Source organism: Trifolium pratense, linkage group LG2 (genome assembly GCF_020283565.1).
Source record: "Trifolium pratense cultivar HEN17-A07 linkage group LG2, ARS_RC_1.1, whole genome shotgun sequence".
Taxonomy (NCBI): Eukaryota; Viridiplantae; Streptophyta; class Magnoliopsida; order Fabales; family Fabaceae; genus Trifolium; species Trifolium pratense.
This window is the reverse complement of record NC_060060.1, coordinates 48,071,289-48,097,127: the sequence shown is the minus strand read 5'-3', so window position 1 is coordinate 48,097,127 and position 25,839 is coordinate 48,071,289. Positions and strand designations below refer to the sequence as shown.

At 33.6% G+C, this 25,839-nt stretch overlaps 2 protein-coding genes across 4 annotated transcripts; one reads left to right on the top strand and one right to left on the bottom strand.

Annotated features, from left to right (window-relative positions):
* Window positions 1-58: 58 nt before the first annotated feature.
* On the bottom strand, window positions 59-10,925 carry LOC123907933 (cleavage and polyadenylation specificity factor subunit 2). The gene is made up of 19 exons (XM_045958398.1): window positions 10,569-10,925; window positions 10,261-10,466; window positions 9,303-9,471; window positions 9,005-9,101; window positions 8,378-8,504; window positions 8,183-8,298; window positions 7,909-8,003; window positions 7,678-7,829; window positions 7,334-7,391; window positions 7,153-7,260; window positions 6,013-6,265; window positions 5,234-5,418; window positions 4,205-4,297; window positions 3,591-3,689; window positions 2,348-2,479; window positions 2,221-2,265; window positions 1,900-2,067; window positions 701-775; window positions 59-591 (listed from the first exon to the last, which is right to left on the bottom strand). The coding sequence occupies exons 2-19, from the start codon at window positions 10,407-10,409 to the stop codon at window positions 490-492; spliced, it is 2,223 nt and encodes a 740-aa protein (XP_045814354.1). The 5' UTR covers window positions 10,410-10,466; window positions 10,569-10,925; the 3' UTR covers window positions 59-489.
* Window positions 10,926-15,132: 4,207 nt separating this feature from the next.
* Window positions 15,133-24,846, top strand: LOC123911470. Of its 3 annotated transcripts, XM_045962889.1 has the most exons (12): window positions 15,133-15,179; window positions 15,243-15,529; window positions 18,899-18,985; window positions 19,121-19,306; window positions 20,063-20,151; window positions 20,946-21,034; window positions 21,149-21,252; window positions 21,337-21,436; window positions 21,666-21,741; window positions 21,857-21,971; window positions 22,125-22,656; window positions 23,969-24,846. In XM_045962889.1, the coding sequence occupies exons 2-12, from the start codon at window positions 15,277-15,279 to the stop codon at window positions 24,471-24,473; spliced, it is 2,136 nt and encodes a 711-aa protein (XP_045818845.1). In that variant the 5' UTR covers window positions 15,133-15,179; window positions 15,243-15,276; the 3' UTR covers window positions 24,474-24,846. The 3 variants fall into 3 exon arrangements, with proteins under 3 accessions (XP_045818845.1, XP_045818843.1, XP_045818844.1); XM_045962887.1 differs by having other exon boundaries at window positions 19,121-20,151; XM_045962888.1 differs by lacking the exon at window positions 15,133-15,179 and having other exon boundaries at window positions 15,394-15,529; window positions 18,888-18,985; window positions 19,121-20,151.
* The last annotated feature ends 993 nt before the right edge of the window (window positions 24,847-25,839 follow it).

The following is a 25,839-nucleotide window of genomic DNA, read 5'->3' as shown; positions in this document are numbered from 1 at the left end:
GACAATATTTAGGTACTCGTCTAGTAGAACTTGCATTTTTTTCATCAAGAAAATGAAGTTGTGTAAGCTATATTGTCATTCAAGTCATCAGTATTTAATGTTGTATGAAAACTAAGAATACCAAAAATAATAGAATATCAAGAATGTTCAGCTCAATGATATCAAGCAAATTACAAGGGATTAATCCCTACACAGACCCATTAAATACACTTTTGAATTCTGATAGTGAAACTGCTACACATAACAAGAGGAATGAATTAAATTCCTATTCTATAAATGGGGCGCACACTTGAAAAGTTCATATCTCCCAGATGCTATGATTGTTGGTGTAAATTTGAGATACAAAATGAGAATACTTTACAGATAACACCCCGTGAATCTTGTTAGAATGTCGACCGAACTAACATTGTGTGCAAGCATATATGTCTTCTTCAGAAAATAGGGTAGGGAAGAAGTTTGTGATTAGCCTATGCACTTGTACAACCAAATCTAAAGCAAATAAAACTGTGAATAGAGATAATCACGAATTTTATAGTAATCTTCACACAGAGGACCTTCAATAATAATTTGCTGAGTACCAGAACCAGCACCCTATTTAAAAAAAATATGTTAATGGATCAGAATATAGTTGCGACTGTAATTGAGAAGTATTTTTCTTAAGAAAATGTAAAATTCACAAATATTCAAAAGAAGCACTTGCCTTCTGTGTTGCATCCCCAACCTTTCGAACAGTTACATATTCACCACAACGCAAAGCCCCACCAGCAAATTCCACCTACAAAGGTTATCATGTCATGATACATAATATTCATTGTTGCACTATTATATTGAGTCAAGTTTCAGTTCGTTTCAGAAGACATGGTAACCAGCATTTCCCCAATGAGGACTACAAACATGATTATCGGTATCTTACAATACATATGAATTGTATCGTCACTTGATACAAAATTGAACTCAATTGATATGAATCCCTAGTGCGTAAATATTTGGCGCCTGAATCTCATCTTGAATCTCGGTTCATTATGATCAATCCGAATTCACTATGAAGAATTCTGATTCATTCTAATGAATCATTGTAGCCAACTCTATATTGTCAACTTCATATATAATATAGTTAAATAAGTTTTTTGTCCCTAAAAATATAGCCAATTTTGATTTTAGTTCTTCAAAGTAAATACAGGATGTTTTTGTCCTCCCAAATTTTTCCGTTTCATTTTTGTCCTTGTCCCTAATGACCAATTTATGATTCATAATATAAAAATAATAATAATTTTCTATGTCCCTTGTTTTTACTTAAAATGTAATTTTTATTAGTGATGTATCTTACTATTCATAGTAAGATTCGATTCAAAAATAAAAAAATAGTTCTTCCAATTCACGTTATGAATCCTGAATCTCATCTTGAATCTCGGTTCATTATGATCAATCCGAATTCACTATGAAGAATTCTGATTCATTCTAATGAATCATTGTAGCCAACTCTATATTGTCAACTTCATATATAATATAGTTAAATAAGTTTTTTGTCCCTAAAAATATAGCCAATTTTGATTTTAGTTCTTCAAAGTAAATACAGGATGTTTTTGTCCTCCCAAATTTTTCCGTTTCATTTTTGTCCTTGTCCCTAATGACCAATTTATGATTCATAATATAAAAATAATAATAATTTTCTATGTCCCTTGTTTTTACTTAAAATGTAATTTTTATTAGTGATGTATCTTACTATTCATAGTAAGATTCGATTCAAAAATAAAAAAATAGTTCTTCCAATTCACGTTATGAATCTTGATTTGATAACCATGACTACGATTACCAGCATGTCAATGCTAGAGAAATGAAATGGAAATCATTCCAATTACCAACAATAAGTTAGTACTAAGTCTATAACTGAGGAATTACCGGAACGCCTTTGGTGGAGAGGAACTGCTTGAAATCTGCCAATTTCAAATCACCAACGAGAACAGATTTATGCGGATGAGGTGCTCCAGAAACGGGGAGAAGCGAAAGCGTGTCATTTTCTGTCTTCCCTACCTCGGCATCAACCCAAGCTATTTCGTATTCTCCAAGCTGCAATTTAATTTATAAACATTATTCAACACAATAAATTGCCTACCTAGAGAGATAAAGCTTGGTGGACATGGTGTCGTGGTGGTTGTTATATAAGATCATAAATGGCAGACATTTGTATAAAATGAAAAATTTCAGACAAATACTATATACCTTTTTGAAGAGTACGTTACTCATTAACTTCTCAGATAGTTGAACCTATAATCAGAAAAGCGTAACATGATTAATTTTGACATCTTGGAAAACTTTTCAGAGAATGTACAAAATGATGTTTTTGTACCTTATAAGCACATAAATCAGAGGTAACATCAATGGTCTCTTCAATTTGTGGAGCATAAACATGAGGACAGACATTCTTCAGGCAGTGCTGCTTCAGATGGTCTGTAGCTTCAGCCGATCCATGCACCAAAACCTTCAGGAAAAAAGTAAGATTCATAATTATGAATGATACAAAAATCACAGAAAATGATACAATGATAATATTATAAATCAATTTAACAGGGAAATACATGCGCGCACACAGACTGCTCAGATTGGAGCTGCCAGTACTGAAATTGCTATAGCAAGATGGCTACTATACCGAAGAATATGAATATTTGTAATATATATTTATATGAGAAAAAATAAAATATATTACTCAATTAAAGACTAGCACACAACTAATAGGAATCTGAACATAGAAATGAATGAAAAAGTTGACAGAACTTATAGATAAGAATAGAAAATATTCAATAATGATCAACTCTACATGATGTTATCCTATTTATACAATTACAGAGTGAATTTGAATATAATACAATCATACATACTGTCAAATTCCAGTTCCTTCATAAATTATAACCCTAGTTAGCTAAAATCGCACTTCCCCCATCTCATTATAAGTGTTTCTTTTGAAGTATTTTTATGTCTCAAAGTATTTGTACCTTTAGAATATCAATGCAGCATTTATTAAATTTTTCAACTAATATACCTTTATTTATTGTTTTTCAACTCACCTAACTACGCAACTAACTACTTTAATAAGGGTATTTTAGTAAATAAAACTCGTTGTATCATTGAATTCAACACAACTAATTATTATCTTAAGAAGTGTTCATTCAAATGGGACACCTTAAATGAGACAGAGGAAGTAATTGCTTGCCCCTACTGAAAATTGTAGCCAGAGGGTCATCGTATTCTTGATTAAATTACTGTAACAGTATTTTCCGAATAACAGCAATAGGGTAGTGAATTTTAACAAATTACTATTGTTCAGCGATACACGATTTAGTGCAAAGTGTCGTCAAATAGCGCAGTATAAATAGAACTGTAGCGTAGAGGAGGAATTTGAACAAACCACTATTTTCCGCTATCCGCAATTGACAACACTTTTTGCAAATCAATTAAAAATTAAAATATCATATGTTTTTAATGGTCGAAAGATATGGCAGAGTTCTGCTCTATTCCTCAAATACAAGTACGTAATAGAAGATTTATGATGTACTCCTGTTAATTGAGTTGAAAAGGTCTAAAAAGATCCATACCAGCTTCAGGGGAGCCACATGGGAGAGAATGTTCTTAATTGATCTCCCATCTGAACGACCTTCAAAATCCATGTAAACCAACGAACACCTGACTTGGACCTGGACAACAACAAAATCAACTCCATCAGAAGTAGATACATTATAAGAGATTCATAATCAATGAACTCTTAGAATTTGATTTCTACCGAACTCAAGCTTAATGCATACTACAAAGCTCAGAATTCTAATAAATCATGAATGTGGCTCCGACTCTATAATCTATTGCATCTATGTTCGGCCTAATATATAGAATTTAAGGGATAAAATAGATAAAATGTATGTAAGATAAATAGTTTGGGAAAAAAATTTAGTTGCAGGACTAATACGATGTAGAAAAACAGACATAACAGCATCTTTTGTAAAATATCAAAGAGGGGGGAGGTTATATTTGCAAAAGTAATAAATTTTGGTGACAAAGCCAAAAATGGAAAAAGGCAATTGAAAATTATTCAATTTCATTCATCCAATCAATTTCTGAATACAACGGTAGTAAATTCAAACACAATAAAGTAAAATTACTAATCATAAGAACCGGAAGAAACATAAACATTTAAGAAAAAGATACTGAAGCTTACAGTCCTTTCATCAGATATAACTTTTGATGGCTTTGTATCAAATATCAAACTTGCAGCACTTTCATCTAGTTTTCCATTTATATCACCACCTACCTAATAGAAAAATTAGGAAAATGATAAACAAGTATGAGTATTCATAACATAAGGTTGGAGTACAAATACCAACAAAAGTTTCCAAGCACAGTAGTATTTTTCATGGTTAGAAGACGAATGTCTCACATTCCATATAAAAGTCATAGAGAAGAACAGTTAAAGACTCTAGCTTTTCCATAAGCCGGATGTATCATATTCTATCCTTTATAAGGTTTCGTACTCCTTTTTTATCTAATGATGTCATTAACCTGTATAAACGTAAGTGTAATTGATAGGACTCGATCTCGATTACGATTAAACATTGATCAATAAAATAAAACAGTAGAATATAGTAGTGGATAGAAATTCTTATTGCTGGAAATAGCTAGAGTTCATGTGGGATCTAGCTCACAATACAAACAGAAGCCTAAATGTAAGGAAATAAGCTGTAAATGATAAAGGAGGCACTTCGAGAGGCCTTAACTCTCCTAGGGTAAAATTCACCACTCAAATCATGCATAAAAACAATGGCAGAGAACATTCTGCTATTTAATCAATTTGATCCACATCTATTTTCTCTTCCCTCGCTGAATAAGGAAACATTCCTATAAGGGAATGATTAGTTGTATCCTTTTGCCCACGTTTCCTTTTATAAAATATGTCATAACTATCAGTAATTAACCTTTATAAGGTTGTCTACAATACACTAATAGTTCTTAATGGAGCCCACCATTCCTTGGACCCTGCAAGGTGGGAGTTTTATAGCACCAGGTTGTCTTTTTTGTTTGTTAGTAATCATTGTGTTTGAAACGTCTCATGTGAAAAATAAATTCATCATCTTCAATCAAATGAAATGTAATAACTCAGAATGGAAACATGATATAAACAATAATGTCATTTAACTGTGAAATAGATATTTATATTGAAACTGGTTGATATTTTAAAAAGGAAACTTACATTGTTTGCTGTCTGATCCATGTCTTCCTCCTTAATTACATAATCATCTGGATTTATGACTTCGCCAAAGTCATCCCATTCTGATGTATTCTCATAACAGGGAAACATTGGGGCAACACTGGTTGAAGGGGGAACAAATCCATCAATAAATACATCTCGGTATCCTCCATTTTTCTGAACAGCCACTGCAAGTGCAAATTAAACTACTTATGGGGTTTAAAGAATCATTGTAAAATAAAATAAAAAAGTCCAAAATAGACGCACGCACGCGCGCACGCACACACTCACCTGGTATGGCTATTTTAAGGTAAATATAACATGATTACTTTATACAAATTGCATTGTAAAGTTACATTAGCCGGTCATAAAACAGTGATAAATGTTTCATAAAGGTGGAATCTAACAATTAAATGCAGTTTGTTTAATAGATTTAATTGGCTGTTTTGTTTTCTCACGGAAGGGAATAGATGAGATATTCATTATTTTGTTTTAGCACTCAGGATGTGTGGAACTTCTCAAGACTCAAAACCAGTTGAAGACACATAGATTCAGCTAATAATAGTAGAATATTTTCAAATATACATGACCTAAAATGACAGTTAAAACAGAAAAGAAAATTATTATGATGAGGAAACACGAGTGGATAATTCTAAATACCTAAGTGAATGCATTTAACATTAAAACAACATCAAAAAATGTCATATCTTGTAGTTAAAGGAAAACAAGAAAAGGGAAACACTTCTAAAGATTAGCTCCAACATAATATATACAATTCATACCTTCTGGTGATGGTTGATTATTGCCAGTATCAATGACCATTGGATCAATAGTATTATTATCAGCCCCTTGAGATGCTTTCAATTCTTCCTCTTTCATAAGACTGGCTTTTAAAGCTTCTTCTTTCTTTATTCGGTTTTGCTCTTCCTCATAGGCAATTAGCTCTTCACCAACCAAAGGAACTCGCTTGGACACAGTGACTTTGACAGCTTTTGGAGGTGGATCAGCCTGAAGCATACGAGCTAGCGTGCCAAACTATGCATTGAAAACACATGAGGATCAGTTGAAACATAAGATAACTGTTGAAACATGTCTTTGGATGCTGGCAAAGTAATTTCAGTTTGAATAAGTCAAAGCAGAAAACTACAATAACAAACAAATATTTATAGCACTTAAAAGAAATTATTTAATTGATATGCAGTGACAGTGTAAAGATTTTTACACTCTCAATCAATCATAATTGATGGATCACTAGCAATATTTGACTAAAATCATATCTACCTTAACAAGTATACAAAGAATAATTTGTGTATACGATAGTGTATCAAAATTAATCTTTTCAAGAAACAAATGCATCACAAATAAAATTAAAATGCCTATGATCCTTTTTCCATTCTCGCTGACCGAAAAACGTAAAACAAACTGTCAAGCAATATTAGCAAAAATATAAAGAATTATTTTTATAAAAAATAATTTGAATTATTAATAAGGGATCACGGGATAAAAGATACAATCTGCTAAAATTCAAAACACACAGATAATAAAAAGGAAAAATATGGGAAATAAGAAGGATTTGAGCGCATGCATGATTGAAAAAATTGTTTGTTGGATTCAGATAAAGAACATTTTTTTTTTGACAAACAGATGAGAACATTGTTGGGAGCTGTTATTATGTCATGTCAGAAGCCATAATTTGAATTCTAGACCTGCTTCTCAAACTCTTTCAGTCGAGCTATACAATGGGGACAAATGTATAAGGAGTTAGTAGTTTATTGAGTTGTGTGGTCTCTAATCCCTCAAGTATTTTATTGCAAGCATTCTTGCATTCCTGCCCTTTGGGTTCCTTGACCAAGAGTAGGGGTTTTTCCAATGAAATTCAATCACAAGAATACATGAGAAATGTCTTTTTTATAAGAGTATACCTGGCCTCGTTCAGTAAAAAGCACAAGATTCTTGACATCGTTCCCCCACTCAACAAATATATCATGTGAAAAACCTGCTTCCAAACTTGCCATGGATGCTAGGACAACCTATACAAAATACATGTATCAAAATCAGTAAGGAAGCAGGTCTGATAAAAAATAAGCATACAAATTATTCAACCTTTGGACCATCAGGAGCATTGTCGAGGTCAGCCTTGTTAACCAGAAGTGTGATATTCCTGCAGGTAAGCATTACAGTTTATTTTAAACACAAGATAAATATAGCACCTAAAACATGAGGAGATTAACTATTTGTTTGATAAATATACAGGAAAGACCCTCAAAGTGTGACAACATGTAGGTTATCAAAGCTCATTTTTCACCAATGAATGAACAAAGAAAAGAAAATAATAGTAATTAAAGTTGGAAATGCCAAGAAAATAAGGAGGTATGGTAGCATTCCCAAAAATTGACATGAAAATCTTGCTCTCAATATAATTATAAGTTAAGGAAGATGCCACTTACTTCAAAAGAAATATATTTTCACGAGTTTGTTCAAAAGATTTCGCTATGGAATCACTCATCCACTCAAGGAAACTCTTCACATAATCAATAGTGCTGGATGAAACATATGTAAGAAAATATATAGGATAGTTCAAGTTTTCATCCGCCCAATACTGCAAAACCAAAATCTGATGTCAACTCGTGCTGGAAAAAACTGAGAGAAAGAGTAAAAGCATTTTTTATTCTACTGACCGATTCTAACATCAGAATAAGTTCCAAGATTCGTCCGGCGGTGTCAACAGGTAGTAATACATTGCCACCAGCCCTTAGAGTCTTCTTTAAGATATCTAAATAACCAACAAGATATATGATCAGAAAAAACAAAGCACGTAGTCTACACAGTTTTCTCATTTCATTATCAAGATTTTTTAGTGCATGTATGCCTTATTTGAGAAAAACTAAAAATGAAAACGCCCATCTTAGTTCTGTCATAGTGCTGCAATTATAAGATTTAAAAGTTGGTTACCTCCAAATTCTTTGTCCTTTTGACGTCTATAAGGCTGATTGTTCAAAGCATTATAAGCATCAGTTATTAGAACAGCTGGCCGAACAAAAGAACCTAGAACAGTTCCATTCAAATGCCTAATGAAAATTAGATTGATAAGTAGCTTCCTTTCTGCTCGCCAAGAATACATTAGATCAAATTTGGCCAAAGGTTTACCTTTCTTTCCTGTGATTAAAATCAACAGCATATATGACGTCTTCACCATCCTTTGTAATTTTCCATATCGTACCTCCCAAAAGATGTCCAGCAACATGTGGTGCAATCACAATTCCCTCTCCCTTGCCTAGTAGTGGTTAAAATGCCATTGAAGGTAACAAACATATAAGATGAAGGGGGGCGGATATTTAGAAGTTGTTAAACATGGTGGAAGCATATCAGAATCAGAAAAGACCAAAACAACAGTGGTCCCTTTTTCATAAAACTTCGACAATATTTTATAATGCATGTTTTAATGCATTGATAATGCATAATTTAATTTCACAGCATCAATCATATTATGCATTTATATCATTCTAACTTTTATGGCATTGATAAATATTTCATATAGAGGGAACTGTTTAGATAACACAAACGATATGCAAATAAATATTTCATATAGAGGGAACTGTTTAGATAACAAACGATATGCAAAAACGTAATAATCATCGTCTGGGTTTAAAATTTTAAACATCAGAAACTTACCTATATCAGTACACATAGAGGGGGGAAGAAGATATTAGAGAGGTAAAAGAGTGGAACAAGAAGCATACCACTGCTTAAATATATCACATTTAAAATGCTTACCTGACAAATGATGATTCTGAGAGTAAGTTAGCCTTGTTACACTTTGGAAAGCAGAATCAATGTCATCTAGAGTGAACAGATCAAACTCTGATACTTGCTGAAAAAGAATGAGATATCCAAAGTCAACCAAACCATTTTGCTAAATAACATGTGAATTTTCGAAATTCTAGTTAGTTATAAAATGTGCAAGCTTACAGACAAGGACACGAGAAATCCAACACAGCTTACAAACCAAAATTCAGTAAAACATCTCCCTCTTGATAGTAAAAAAACCAAACAAACTAGAATGGAATTTCACCTTTCTTGAGAGAAACTGGTCGTACATAGTGAGAAGTCCCAATCTATATACCGGCTCAGTTGAATAAATAGGAGCAGACAGTCCAAGCTGCTTTATGGCATAAGGTAAGGCACCAAGGTGAAGTGTATCAGGGTGTGAAAGCAAAACGGCATCTATAGTTGATGCTACCCTACATATCAGCCACACAACCTCAATAAGGAACCAAAAGCAATAAAAACATAAACATACATACTAAACATTAATTGTAAGTTAAAAAACCTTATTTCCTATAAAATTAAGGTTTGACTAATACTACTGACTATGACTAAGGAATTCAAATTTTCTCACTTAGTCCATCCAATATCACCTAACTAGACTAATAACAGTCAATTTTCGATAATTAGATACTTCTATCCCACCTATTTCGAATAACGGTGAATTAAGAAACCCTAATTCCTACAAAATTCCTAAGAAATTAGGGTTTGACTAATATGACTGACTTTGTCAGTGAAATTCAAATTTTCTCTCCTAATCCCTTTCTCATTATAATCATAACATCACCCTCCCACCAACCCCCCCACCCAAAGAAAAACTAATAATCAAATCTCCTTCCATCTACTTCTGCTTGTGTCCAAAGTTCTAAATTGCATTATGCAACCGTAATATAATGGTTTTAGAGGTACATGTATCCGCAATTGCGGTCGCATTTACCCGCAATACAAAGGTTCGCAGCAGCGGGTGCCTAACAACAAAGGGCATCATAAGAATTGTCATTCCCATTACAACCTAAGCATGTCACTAATCAACACTCACTATTGAGCTGAAAATCAAACCAAGATAAAGAAACAAGGATACCCACATGAAAAAAATCAATTTTTTTCTAGCTATCCTAGAGTGAAGAGCAAAACGATGAAAAAGGGTTGTTTTTTTCTGGGTAATTGAAGATACCCGTTTGAGGGAAAAGAAGAAAGAGAGTAACCTGGAAAGGGGTTGAAGAAGGGAAGGGTCAAAGTGGTCATTCCAACCACAATCAATGAGGATATTGAAGCCATCAATGGAAACCAAGTAAGAAAGAGGATTTTCATTGTACACTCCACAAAGTGGTGTTACTTGCACTGATGTTCCCATGTTGATTTCTTGCCTTAGCTATGTCAAATTAGTAGATGGCAATGGCAAAAACACATGCTGTGAAATTCGAAGCAAGAAGAAAAAAGTGAGATTCATTGAGACATTTGAACAAACACCTGATATACGTGAAAGTAAATAACAAAAACGACAGTTTATTACAAGATGGTAAGGGTTGAAACCGGCGAATCTCCGACCGCGACTGCGGCTGAGGGAACGGTGGCTCAGTGCGGCTAGGGTCCAACAGTAGAGACGCAGAACTGCAAGGGAGTGAGAAGTTTAACAAATGAGAGTGTGTGCATTTGAAAAAAAGCTTTTTTTTTTTTTATTTGAGACTAGTGGCCAGGCCAGACGGACGGCCGTCTGTGTGATACGATTTTACGAAAATAAAAATATGTTAAAAAACATAAATGTTTGATGAAAACAAAAAAGTATAGAGTTATTTTTTATTTGAAAGCAGTTATTAAGATAGAAAGTTAATTAAATAATGTAGAAGTGTTGAGCATAAAATTGGATCACATACGGATCACATAGACGGCCATTATTAAAATAGAACTCAATGTGATAATAGAAAATCACTACACATGTGTCTAGTATAATCTTTTATACAACTCAATAGAATAGAACTCAATATCAAGACCCAAATATATAATAGAATATGTTCAGGCGAGTCATTAATTAGTCATAGACAATTAAATAATGGTTTGAGTAAAAATATGATTTTATTTAATTTGGAATATTTTTTTATAGTTATTCACATGTAAATCAACACATTGTTACCAATTACTTAATAAGTTAACCTCTGTACTTTGATTAAAAAAATATGCTTAAGAAAAACTCATTAGATATGTAGTAGAGGAAGATAATTAAAGAATACATAATGAATGAATACAAATTTATTAATGACACATAAGATCTCAAAGAATAAAAATTCTTAAATAGAAAATGAAAATTCTTATGTACCAAAAAAAAATGAAAATTCCTGTATAACAAAAAAAAAATGAAAACTCCTCTACAAAAAAAAATGGAAATGAAAATTCTACACCACAACTACGAACACTTTAGTCATGTTAAGTATAAAGGATAGAGAGATATATATTCGTAGAAAGCAATAACACCATCAACGACATTGTTTAAGAAGGCCAAATATGAAATCTGAACCATGAATATTTTTCATTTCCCTGTATATATATTTTTATCAGTCATTATGAATAAGACGAAATTAACTTAGAAATAATGGATTATAATTAGCACATTATAGTGCCACGTTAATTTGGGCCGAATATAATTGAAAACCTTATAAAAATTTATAAATACGTGCCCGTCTAGATTCCCAACAATCAAACTACCGCAAAAGCAATAAAAAATTCACAAATTTTGAAGGGTAACAAAATCTTGTATTGCATTCACTTAGCACCCCTTTGGAGTACCATAGTCAGAATATCGATACGTCCCCAAAATAATTTTCTTTTGCACATCAAAAATTCACTTATAGGATGATTTTCTTTTGCACTCACATTTTATAAAACAAATAATTTTTGCACACACATTGCTAACCATCCCGTTCATATGTTTTTATTGATTGACATATGTCTTTCTCGTTCTGTACTGTAATCTAGTTTCGCTGTTTACTCTTCTCCCTCGTGTCTGTCTTTTGCCGCTTTAACGTTATCATCATCAGTGTAGCCCATATGCTGCTATATTTTTCTTCATTTCTCTCATAACAGTTCACCTTAATGATGAACAAACACCTTCAAGTATTATGAATTTTGGAAGACCTTCATGATAAATGACATAAACTACAATCAAAGATATTGAACAAATAATTAACATGGTATAAATGAGATAAAAAAAGATAAAATTGAGATATAAAAAAATAGAACACAACAATAAAAGGATAAAAACAATGGTTAAATTTACAACATGCAAAGAAAAAAGAAACAAAGATAGATGAAAAGAAAATTACCATGGTCAAATTCGATCATCACAACACAACATGATATTTGAAGTTTTTTTTTTACAATAATATGTGTATTTGAAGTTAAAAACATAACATCACACTACACAACAAAAGGAAAACAAAAACGTGACACTGCATATTATTATTAGAATACATGCATCACATATTATTGAGAACAAAATCACTATACAAAATGGAACGTTAGAGAGGATAGAAATTAAGTAATGCAAAGAAGTTTAGAACACATCAAATTTTATTTAATTAGAGCAATATGCAACCCTTTCAAATGATTGTATAAAGTTGTAAGACGGTGAAAGAAATTGCATGAAAATATTTTGTTTGCATTGTACTCTATTGTTCTATTTCCTCCATATATTTGATGTTTTGAAAGGAATTGAAGTTATGCAACAGAAGTTATATAACTGCAAATATAATGTTAGATTCGAGTGATATACAGAATGGTTGACAAATATTGAAGTTAAAAAAAAATCGAGGAAAGAAAATAGGAATGAATACAAATATTGTTGAAAAAAAATAGAGAAGAATGAAGATGTGTAAACTAAAAGAATGGAACAAATGGTTGGTTTTGGAAGTTAAAAAGAGTTTTTTTTTTTTTTTTAAAAAGAGCTGGTTTTGGAAGTTAGAGTGTGAAAAAAAATACTAAAAGAAGGGTATTTATAGTATTTTAAAAAAAAGCTACACCAAAAGAAATGTTTTCCCTTTATTATTGTTATAGATATAGATAAATATATTTATTCGTTACTAAAATTACTAAAAATATATAAGTTAAATTTTTTTTATATATTACTCTGTATTATTTTTTTAATTTAGAAAAAGTTATTTTTTAATTGTTGTTCATACTCCAAAAAAAATTTCTAGCCATACTCCCAAAAAAAATCTTGTTACACCCAACTTTCATTAAAATATAATTATAATACTAAATATAATCAGCATAATACTAAAATTGCACTTTTTTGTTTTTTTTGTTAAACTCTTTGTATCATTTTTTTAAAACCGTTTTTCACCGTTTGTTTCTGCTTCACTGTTCTATCTTTCATAAACTCCAATGTGTTCTCTCACACAAACTCTCAAATCATACTTATTTTTTTTAACCAACTCTCAAATCATACTTAATTGACTTTATATAACTTAAGCAATCAAATAGCCTTTTATAAACTCAGTTCACACTTACACTCGATTTAAGGGGTTCACCTTAATTCAGTTTACATAAACGCATGTAAACTCAATTTACATTCACGTATACAAACTGTGTTTGAGGATATTTTGGTCAAATTTGAGTGTAACCAAGTTGTTTCGGGTGTGATTAGAAAAAATCAAATAAGTGTAACCAAAAAAAAAAAATCAAATAAAAATGAGTAAGCCACTAGGCTTGGTCTAGTGGTGACAGATCTAGGTAATATCTATGAGGTTATAACTTCGGTCCTCTACTCCATCATAAACAAAAAAAAAAGAGTATATTTCTCAAAACTTTTTGTTTTATTTTTAGTCTTTTTCTTTTTTCTCATATGTTTTACTTTTACTCTCTGATGATCTATATATATATATATATATATATATATATATATATATATATATGGATCAAATGACACCAAATATTACACCTCTCGGTAACGTTTTAACCGATATAAATTTTGTAAAATCCACCACTGGATTGAAAGTTTATATCATATAGATCATTTGTGTAAAATTTCAGACAAATCCAAAATCATTTGATATGCTATTGCGACACATAAAAATTAACGACATATAAAAAAAGACGCAAACCGTCAATTTTGATATATCTCAATAACATATCAAATGATTTTGGATTTGTCTGAAATTTTACACAAATGATCTATATGATATAAACTTTCAATCCAGTGGTGGATTTTATAAAATTTATATCGGTTAAAATGTTATTGAGAAATGTAACATTTGGTGTCAAATTAGTTTGTGTCATTTGATTCTGACCCATATATATATATATATATATATATATATATATATTGGAGGGACATAAAATTTAACCTAGTAATACAACACAAAAGTGCATGTCAACCCAAACCAGCAATGAAAATATTTAAAACAACGTTTAGTTAAACCTAACACTAATAAGAGGTAAAACAACTGGTCAATGGACCAACTGTCAACATGGAACGTCCAAGAACCAACAATTCCATGTAACATCAACAAACAAATAACTCTTTCGAACCAATCAGTCCAATGTCAACTCGAAGCATGATGAGGATAACAAAAACCGTCTAAAAAAAATTGTGATACGAATATTAAACGACATCGACGCGAAACCTTAAACATGAAAATGTATATCTCAATAGACCTGAAAGCAATCAAGAAATCTTACGTCAAATGTTGGACAAGATCTGGAGATATAGTTTGCGTCTGGATTGTATGGACGGAAAAAAAACACCAATTGTTTAGAAACTCAACAAAAACCTTACGTCAAATGTTGGACAAGATCAAAATACAGTCTTATTTGTGATTGAAGACGACAAATATGAACTTAGTTGCTAATTATCATAGCTGGTGGTCGAGCCCATCAATTTGTTTGGGCATCAACTAATTTTTTTTTCATAGGTCTACCTGATTGTATTATTGTAAACTCCCGTAGTCTATCTCGATACATCTTATGTTAACAAGTCTACTCGATTATCATATTTATAAATACTAGTGGCCCGGACAGGCGGCCGTCTATCTATGTCTAATATACCGAGTACGTCCTATCGTGTTCATTCTTCATTTTCATACACACAAACAAACTCTCACTAACTACTACGCAACAAAATATCACACACTCGTGTGTGTAGTTATCTTCTCTTTATTTATTCACTTCTTCTTCTTCTCTCTCTCTCTACCCGTCGCTGCAAAAGCAAAGTAACAAGAACCATTTTCATGGCTTCAATTTCACCCACATGTTCCCCAACTTCACTTCAACTCAGATTAGCATTCAATGCTAATAAATTTCCCCCTTTTTATCAGGTGCGACTTGGTAACATCAACCATCGTGTTCGAGTTCAACCACTTCGCTCCGTTCATAAGGATTCCAAAAACACTCAATCGGTCGATGGGTTCTCCGGTTGGTCCGATTCAGTAAATGGAGAACAGGGTAATGATTCCCAGAACAAGAAGAAGAAATCATACGGTGGTATGTATGGTTCTTCAAATTCTACTTCTTGTTGATAACAATTGAAGACGGTTATTTCAATTTTAGGAAAAAAAGTATTTTTTTATTTTATTTTATTTGAATTTTGTCAATATGATATAATAACTTAGAAGTTAGAAGCTTCCCACTTGCTGATTTTGTTAAATTACATCATTATCTTGGTAAGTAGATGATGATATGGTTCAACAAAATGGGAGTGATTGAATGTAACCACGTGTATGAGGATGTGTCGGTGTCGGACGGAAATGATTGGTATTACATAGGTTTTATGCTAACAATTAGGCTTGTATTAGTTATGGAATCAAGACATCTAAAATGACATTTGATATATTAATTAATAACTTGAAATGTTAACCAACATGAATATGGTGTGATACAATTTGTAGATAATCTGGTAAGCATGTGTGGTCAAGGGTTTGCTCTAGACCTGTGTGTATGGAAATATTTGTTGAGAGAGGTCAATGCTATGAATTAATTATAGTACTTTGAGGGATTAGTCCTCGGGTTTTAGATGGGGATACCATGGGTTTAACCAAAATCTTGAAATTATAACCACGTGTATGAGTATCGTGTCGGGGTCGGACACAAACGATTGGTATTACATAGGTTACGCTAACAATTAGGCTTGCATTAGTTATGGAATCAAGACATTAAAGTATGGGTCATGCTAACTAGGGGGCACTAGTTAAGGAAACCAAAACATAATAGTGCGAGATAGCATTTTCCTTAAAGTATTTATCTAAAAGGACATTTTATATATTACTTAATAACTTGAAATGTTAATCAACATGGATATGGTGTGATACAATCGGTGGATAACTGGTAAGTATGTGGTTAAGGGTGTGCTCTAGACCTGTATGTATGGAAAATATTTGTTGAGAGAGGTCAGTGCTATGATTGAATTATACTACTTTGAGGGATTAGTCCTCGGGTTTTAGATGGGGGTACCATGGGTTTAACCAAAATCTTGAAATTATATTTTCTAATAAATTATTTTTTATTCTGTAAGACTTTGTTTGCGACTTTGGAGGGGAGGGAAGGGGAGGGGAGTGTTTTAAAAAATAGGAAGAAACAAGCGGAAGCAATAGAAGAGTTTGGGAGGAGAGGAGTTTGGAGGGTCCATTTTTCTTCATAACACAAACTTTCTAATTTGGTGGAACTCAAAAATTGTATTGGAGGGGGGTTTTGGAGGGTTTCAGAGGGTTTATATGAATTCTTTATATTTAATTCATAAGCATTTATTTATCGCTGTTAACTTTGGGATAAACTCATGAATATTGAGTGACAACTCTAAATTGATTCAACCAAGTCTTTCTCAGTTTTACATTTATGAATTCTGAACAGTTACAATGCATATGAGATCTATTTATAGATCTCTTGTAAGCTTTAGATTCCTAACTGATTCTGTTAGGTGGTTCCTGATTTTTAGGAGATAGTTACAAGGGATTGTTACCATGTGTGAGGGTGTACAATAGATAACCTAGATACTAGCCTAGGTAAGGATATCTCCACTCACCGAAGTGTAGCTGGAGCTATCATTTAATACCCCTGCAAGCTAAATTGAGGGGGACAACATGGTGTCCATCACAACTTGGATATGAACTCTTCAAATTTAATAAGAGGTAGGGTCTTGGTCAAAACATCAGCACACTGAGAATAGGGTTTGGTGCGAGCATGGAGAATAGGGTTGTGAGTTAATGAAATTGTACTCATGTTACAGTGGATGGTGGGAGAGGAATAGGAGATGCCCAACTCTGTAAGTAGGGACTGAATCCACAAAATTTCCGAAGTGACAAGGGCAAGGCTCCTATATTCAGCCTCAGTACTAGATCTTGAGATCACTGGCTGTTTCTTTGCCCATCAGGTAATGAGATTAGGCCCAAGGAACACACAAGCACCAGTGGGTTACCTTCTATCATCGGGGTTAGACCCCCAATCTGCATCACAAAATGCTTTAAGAGAAATGGGAGAAATAGATGTAGAAGCCAGGTGCAGACCCCATGAAACTGTGCCTTTGCGGTATCTTAAGATCATCTAGAGTCTTTTGACAGCTAGCCAATGAGCTTCGAGTGGTTTAGCCATGAACTGACATACTTTATTGACTGCAAAGCAGATGTCAGGCCTATTAATATTAGCATACTGGAGTGCCCCTACTACTAATCTAAATATTGTTGCATCAGTCATGGGCTCAGACCCTTCTTTAGAGAGTTTGCAGTACCCAGCCACCATGGGTGAGGGAACGGTTTAGCTTCCAACATGTTATTCTTAGCCAATAGGTCTCTGATGTACTTGCCTTGAGAGAGGGACAAGTGACCTCCAGGCTTAGCTTTGACTTCAATGCCCAGAAAATAGTTAAAGGGAGTGAAAATGTGGAATTGAGATCGGAAACTATTTGTTGAGTGAGAGACAAGTTTTTACCAGTGATGATGATATCAACCACATAGATGAGAGTGTAAATGAGATTAGCATTGTGGGAATACACAAATAGTGAAGGGTCACACACACTTGCTAGCAACAAACTTGAGGGAGAGAAGGGAGCTTTTGCGTCTATCAAACCAAGCCCTTGGAGCCTGTTCGAGGCCATAAATTGGTTTGTGCAACCTGCAGACCAGAGACTTGTCATGTACACTTCCTCTTCCAAAATGCCATTGAGAAATTATTCACATCCAGTTGTTGAATGTGCAAGCCTTTGGACAAAGCCAAGGTGAGAGTAGTAGGCTGATAGGTAGCTGAGTCTTCCAGTGGAATGGTAGGGACATAGTCCTTCTTGAACTTGTTGTAGCAAATGGAGGCATCGTGCCCATGCTTGTGGCACACTTGACACAGAGTGTTAGAACTTAGAACCACCGCCACGGCCGCCACAGCCTCCACGACCTCCGTGAGAGTAATTGGATGAATTTTCAGCGCTATCAATGTGAGCAACCTGAGCTTGAGAGGCTCTGATACCATGTTAACTTTGTGATAAACTCATGAATATTTAGTGAAAGCTCTAAACTGATTCAACTGAATCTTTCTCAATTTTGCATTTATGAATTCTGAACAGTTACAAAGCATATGAGATCTATTTATAGATTTCTTGTAAGTTTTACTTTCCTAACCGATTCTGTTAGGTGGTTCCTGATTTTCAGAGATAGTTACAAGGGATTGTTAGCATGTGTGAGGGTGTACAATAGATAACCTAGATACTATCCTAGGTAAGGATATCTCCACTTACTTCAGTGTAGCTGGAGCTATCCTTTAATAATCATTCTCTATAAAAATACTCTCTCAAAAAATGTGAAAGATTTCTCTGTTAGTGGCAGTAGCCATTCCACACTACTTAATAACACTTTTGACATAGTTTGCTTTCAGGAGTTGTGGGAGTAGGAGTGGCTGGAGTCCTTATTTTTACAGGGCTTACCTTCGTTGCCGTATCTCTTGGAAAACGAAATGGTTCCAGTAAGTAATCCTTCCTTGCTTCTCTCATGTGATTTATCATCATGTTTTGTCGATTAGTTTGTTTATGAGAACTGATTTGCCCTCTGCATGTTTAACATTTGTGTTGGAAATTGTAATGCGTGTGACTGGATACAGGACAGGAGCAACAAATGAACCCTTTGACAACGCATCAGGAGGTGATTTTGTCTTCTGACGACCGTGATGACGATATTACGGGACAAGTAAATGTCGAGAACACGTCGGAGCCAGACAATGGTAAAGTGGAAGATCAGATAGATGCTTCCCGAGATTATTCATCTCCTGAGTCCGATAATATTCAAGGTGACTATAAAACTGTTGATGATTCTGATATAGGATCCGAGTTGGTATATGATAGTAAAAACACCTCCAATGGTATCAATGATGCCACTAAACATATATCTATTCAAGAAGACTTGTTGCATGAGTCTGCTCGTGGTGACGAGTTAATTGTTCCAAGTGAAAACCAAATACCACTTCAAACCGAAAAAACGGTTGATTCTTTTAGTGCTAATGAATTTAGTGATTTTGATGTCAAACCGACTGTAGATACAACAGAATCTACTGCCTATCTTAAAGAAAACCAATTTAATGCTGAACCAGGAAACATACCCAATTACGATGGTAACCCACTAGACCATAATGAGCAGCAGGATGAAATAACCATTTCAAGTGGGAGTAGAAATTCTGATATTTCCGAAACCTCATCTGGTTTAGGTGCTGATAATAAGACTAAAACTGCTAGTACCGTGGTAAATCCTGAGTCAAACAACACAATTTCAGATCCTAAGATTTTAAGTGAAGATGATCAAGACAATATTGACCTTAACAAAGCTTCACATGTCTCATATGAGGGAAATAAGTCATCCTTCGAAGAGCAAAGTATCTCTGGGAATGACCTTTTAAGTAAATCAGTATTGTCACCATCAACTAATTCATTGGTAGATGGTCAGGTTAGATATGAGAATAATGAGGTTAAAAAAGATTTAACTGAATCTCCAAATTCTGGATCCATTTTCTCCGCTCCTGGCATTCCTGCTCCATCAGTAGTTTCTGCAGCTTTACAGGTGCTTCCTGGAAAGGTTTTGGTTCCTGCTGCTTTTGATCAGGTTCAGGGACAAGCACTAGCTGCATTGCAAGTTTTAAAGGTAAAGACTTCTTCTCATTCACATGTTTCAAGTCAAGATGACTATAATGCTGAGTGCATTTAGAATTATTATCATATTTATAGTATAATGTTAGTATATATGTCGTACATAATAATTTTAGGGTTTGTCTAACATGTGCAAAGTAACCAAAAATAGTAATTTTTTTATTGAAAAACAACAATTATTTATTAAAAAGTTATACATTTAATATAAAATACACAAGTTCCAATACAAATTTACTACTTTGAACTTCTTAACATGTGCAAATTTGCACATGATAGAAAAACCCATAATTTTAATATCATTTTAATTTTAGGTAAACTCGTACGATTTTACCTAGGAAAAACGAATTGAGGTAAAAACTCAAGTTTAGCAACCTTGATGAAGATATTATAAGATATTTAATAGTATTCTGCTAACTCTGTCTTATTATAAGTATCTCATTTGCAATATTTTTTGTCTCAAATTATATGTCATTTTACCTTACCAAGATAACATTTATCAACATTTTCCAACAATGCTCTCATTCAACCACTCTATTTAATATATTTTAAACTATAGACACTATTTTACCATTGAATTCAACTTAACTAATCATTTTCATGAGACGTGTGCATTACTTTAAAAAGACACATAATATGAAACGGAGATAGTAACAACATGAAAGCATATTCTTTATAAACACATCTGTGATTTAGGTTGTATATATGTTATTTTGTTAGTTTGATAATTTATAAAATATTTTTATTGTTTACTCATTGTCATTATTCACTTCAAAACTCCTTATTCCTCAGGTCATTGAGCCTGATGTTCAACCAGGTGATTTATGCACACGTCGTGAATATGCTCGCTGGTTGGTATCTGCTAGCGGCGCTCTTTCAAGGTACTACTTTATTTCTTCTCAGTGTGTGATGTGAATGACAATATGTAAATAAGAGGTTACTATTTTTGTACATGTCATATTTGGCGTTACATGTGCCTTTGTGGTACTTTTCAGGAATACAGTTTCGAAAGTGTATCCTGCCATGTACATAGACAATGTTACTGAGCTTGCATTTGATGACATCACCGCCGAGGACCCTGATTTTTCTTCCATTCAAGGTCAGAACTTGACATGATACTCATTTTTAGCAATACAGTATCTTGGTCTATGCTTATATTGCCTAAAGCATTTTTTTTTTCCAGGCTTGGCAGAAGCTGGACTTATTGAAAGCAGGCTCTCAAGACGTGATGTAGAGTTGTCTGCTGGTGAAGACAATAGCCCTTTTTTCTTCTCCCCTGATAGGTACTATGTTAGTGAATCTGGATAAGTGGTTTGTGGTTACTATTTTACCCCCTCGGTGGCAGTGCAGTAATTTTCCAAAATTGTTTGAACCTCACCTTTTTGTTGTTTGGAGACAAAATACTTGCATTTATCATCATTTTTTGCACCTAGTGCATACTTGTATCTCATTCTGTTTGAGGCGTGCTCTTAACTATGATCTCTCTTTCTCATATATTATTAATTTCTACAGCCCTTTATCACGTCAGGATCTTGTCAGCTGGAAAATGACCCTAGAGAAAAGACAGCTTCCTGAAGCTGACAGAAAGGTTGCTCAACTTGTTTTATCTGATATTCTAAAGCCATCTTCTTCATTCCAAACTACATTGAACTGATGAATATATTTATCAAAAGCTTATTTCAAAGTCTTATGACTGATGGCAGATACTACACCAAGTTTCTGGTTTTATAGACACTGATAAGATACATCCTAATGCATGCCCTGCACTAGTAGCTGATCTATCTTCTGGAGAGCAGGGAATAATTGCTCTTGCATTTGGTAAGTCATTCTCTTTACAAGCTTGTTTAGATATTTTACGATATGCTTAATAATAAAATTTTATTTGTCATTTCTTTTCCTAGTTGTTTAAATCTGCTTATGATTGACTTGTTCATATTTTTTTTCTGTTGGATGTGGGGCTGTTTATTCAAGGTTATACACGACTGTTCCAGCCAGATAAACCTGTGACAAAAGCTCAAGCCGCCATTGCCCTTGCTACCGGAGATGCTTCTGACATTGTTAGCGAAGAGCTTGCACGCATTGAAGCAGAATCTATTGCTGAAAATGCTGTTGCTGCACATAGTGCTTTAGTAGAGCAAGTTGAGAAGGATATCAATGCCAGTTTTGAGCAGGAGCTTTTCTTAGAAAAGGAAAAGATTGGTGCAATTGAAAGAATGGCTGAAGAGGCAAAACTGGAGTTGGAAACATTACGAGCTCAGAGAGAAGAAGACAGTGTTGCCATGGAGAAAGAACGTGCTGCTATTGAATCAGAAATGGAGGTGTTTTCAAAGTTAAGAAATGAGGTTCAAGATCAATTACAAAGTCTTATGAGTAACAAGGTAGAAATAGCGTATGAAAAAGAGAGGATCAAAAAGCTTCGGGAGCAAGCAGAAATTGAAAACAACGAGATTACCCGTTTACAATATGATCTAGAGGTTGAACGAAAAGCCTTGTCCATGGCCAGGTAAAATCATAAAACTTTTGAAGGAAACTAAAATATTTTTTATTTGGTCAGCTCTAACTTTTGGTTTCATACGAATGGTAAAAGAACTGTTGACTCATAATCACCGGTAAATATATTTATTCTTAACTTTTTGCCTTGTTATATGGAATTGAATTTTACAATTATTCCATACCATCCCATCCCATCCCATCAAGGTGTGAGTGAGGTAATAGTAATACTAAAATCATATACAGATATTCTAATTTCTAAAGGTTTCTTACTATTATCGAGATATCATCCAAGAAATAGAATCCCTGAATAGATGGCCCTACCAGGCAACATCTACCTACACAAGCTCGATCAGGAGATAGGAAGGATCCGACAAAAGTACGAAATTCCGAGAATAAGATCGGTTCTATTAAGGACAGGTCGTATAATAAATAAATCAAGCAAACTAGCTAATAACTTAACACAGCCTCACATGTCTGCTATCATGGTTGTTACTACTGGCTTACTTTTAATACATGCCACATTAGTGCTTATGTCTCAAAGCAAACGAGTAAATGAAGTATGAAAAATTAAATAGCTATTAACTACACAAATTTTTTACATCTAAATTCTACACTATGTTAATTAGACAAACAATCACTATGCATGTGTTTATCTTCTGCGGCCTGCATTTTTTGTGCAGCCATTATATTCTATAATAACTACTTGCAATTGTATTTTAAGTGCACATTTGTTTCTAGATCTACTTGAATTTGTGCACTGATGTTGCTGGCACTGCATAGTATGTCCTTTTATGAGGCTAGTACTCTTGACAGTTGTTTCTTTCTTATCTCACATAAATGAATTAGTTCTGAAAGACTCGTTTTGTCTTTTGTATTCTCAAGCCAAAATAGTTTGTTAGGATATAGAATAAAGAAAAATTACTTGACCAAAAAAAAAAAGAATAAAGAGAAATTAGAGCAGTTAAAGTAGTTAGAGTCATTAATTAGTTAGTTAGTTGTTTAGTTAGGTAGTTTTTCTGTTTTAAGATAGTGGTTTGTGATCCTTTGTCCCTTTCTCTTGTATAGGAAGTTTATAAATAAAGACCCTCATTCCCTTAGAAATCATCTTTGAATATTATAATTGTGAGTAGAGTATTCTCTATTGTGAAGGGTCTTTGGAGGAGAGATTCTCTACAATTCCATCATATTTTCTTAAATAAAGTGTTCTTTCTATTATAATTGTGAGCCCATTTAATTATTGGGCTCCTATCGTCATAGTTCTTACTTAGCTTATCACAAACCCGTGTAAATGTTTTAAATATATGTTAATTGTTTGAACTCAGGACTTGGGCCGAGGATGAAGCCAAACGAGTGAGAGAACAAGCAAGAGCATTAGAGGAGGCTAGAGATCGTTGGGAGAGACATGGAATCAAAGTGGTGGTTGACGAAGACCTCCGCAAGGAGGCTTCAGCCGAAGTTACATGGCTCAATGCTGGGGAGCAATACTCGACTCAAGGATCAGTTGACAGGGCTGAAAGCTTATTGGAGAAGCTCAAACGAATCGGTGCAGATGTAAGAGGAAAATCCAGAGAAATAATTGACAAGATCATCCTCATGGTTTCCCTATTTATATCAAAATTGAAGGAATGGGCATCCAAAACAAAGTTGCAGGCAGAAGAATTGCGCGAAGCTGTCACCTCAAAGGCAGGTAAGTCAGCAAATGAATTGCAGCACAGTGCTGTCGAATTCGGATTTACTGTGAAAGAAGGTGCAAAGCGAGTTGCTGGCGATTGTAGGGAAGGAGTTGAGAAAATCACCCAAAAGTTCACTCATAAGTTCAAGACCTGATTGGTCAGAAATGTATTTCACCGAATTTTTTCCCCCCAATGCTTCAATAGACACACCAGACACAGGAGGCAGTGTCATTGGCAGTTATAACTTTCTATAACTGTCTTCGGTTCATCACAACATAATCATGTGAAGCCATGCTTTATGTATAATTGAAACTGATAGCAATTGTAATTGAAGAATAAAATAGCTTGCTGTAAGTCAACATTTTGCCTTTATTATTCAATTGTCAGCAGCTGATTTTGATTATGTAAAAACAAAGTCATCAAAACTAGAATAAATATGATAGGTCAAAGTGAAACCCTCAAAGTGTGTTTGGACAGGGGATTCTAGAAATTCAAGGGATTTTAAATACTAGGCAATTCAATTGACTTAGTTGAATTCCCTTGATTTTCAAATTCCATTGTTTGGATAAAGAGGTGAAATTCCATCAATTCCCTTGATTTTAGGGTTTATAGTCGATTTTTGGGTTTTTGGCCGATTTTTGGTTTTTTCGGCCAATTTTAGCGTTTATCGTCGATTTTAGGTTTTTTGGGTAATTTTAAATTTTTCGATCAATTAGTAATTTTTAAAAGTTTATAGAGAAGAAGGAATTTCAAATTCTTTGGTTTTATGTGTCATTTTGATATTCTTTAAATTTAACTTGAACAAAATACTTCATGAATTTTCATCATTTTGAAAATTCTTCAAATTATCATCCAAACAATGGAATTCACCTCAAATCATTTGAATTCCCTAAAAAATTACTTTACCTCAAAAAATTCTCTCATTCAAACACACTCTCAGAGTACTTTAGAACTGTTTGAATAGAGTTATTTTAGCTATCTAGTGCGATGTTTTTTGTCTAGGACTCTCATGTATCTTTTATACCCCCAAATATTTCAATTTTGCCCTTGCTAAAAACTTCGGTTCGCAGAAACCGAAGTTTGTTCTAGTTCAAATTCAGGAAAAATTCGGTTCGTAGCAACCGAAGTTTTTATTGAGGGGCAAAAAAGTAAATTCCAGAAGGAAAAAGAACCATGAGAGCCTAAAGAGAAAACATCATCTAGTGCCATTTGTGAGACTGTTAGGGAGAAATTATGATAACAGTTTATGACGTGTTGATAAGTTGTTTTCAACTCATTTTCATAAACTCTCATATAGCTTATGAAAAAGAAAAACTTATAGGAAAACAATAACATTACTTATCTTTTGTTATAAAAATAGTTTATACATAAGTGCTTATTATTTGTGATAGCTTTTCAATTAAAATAAGTTTGTGGTTCTTCACTTGTAAAAGTCCCTCATGAGTTCACAAATGTTTTTGTAGAAGTTAAAGTTGAAAAGAAAAACTCTTAATTATACACAAATATATATATATATATAT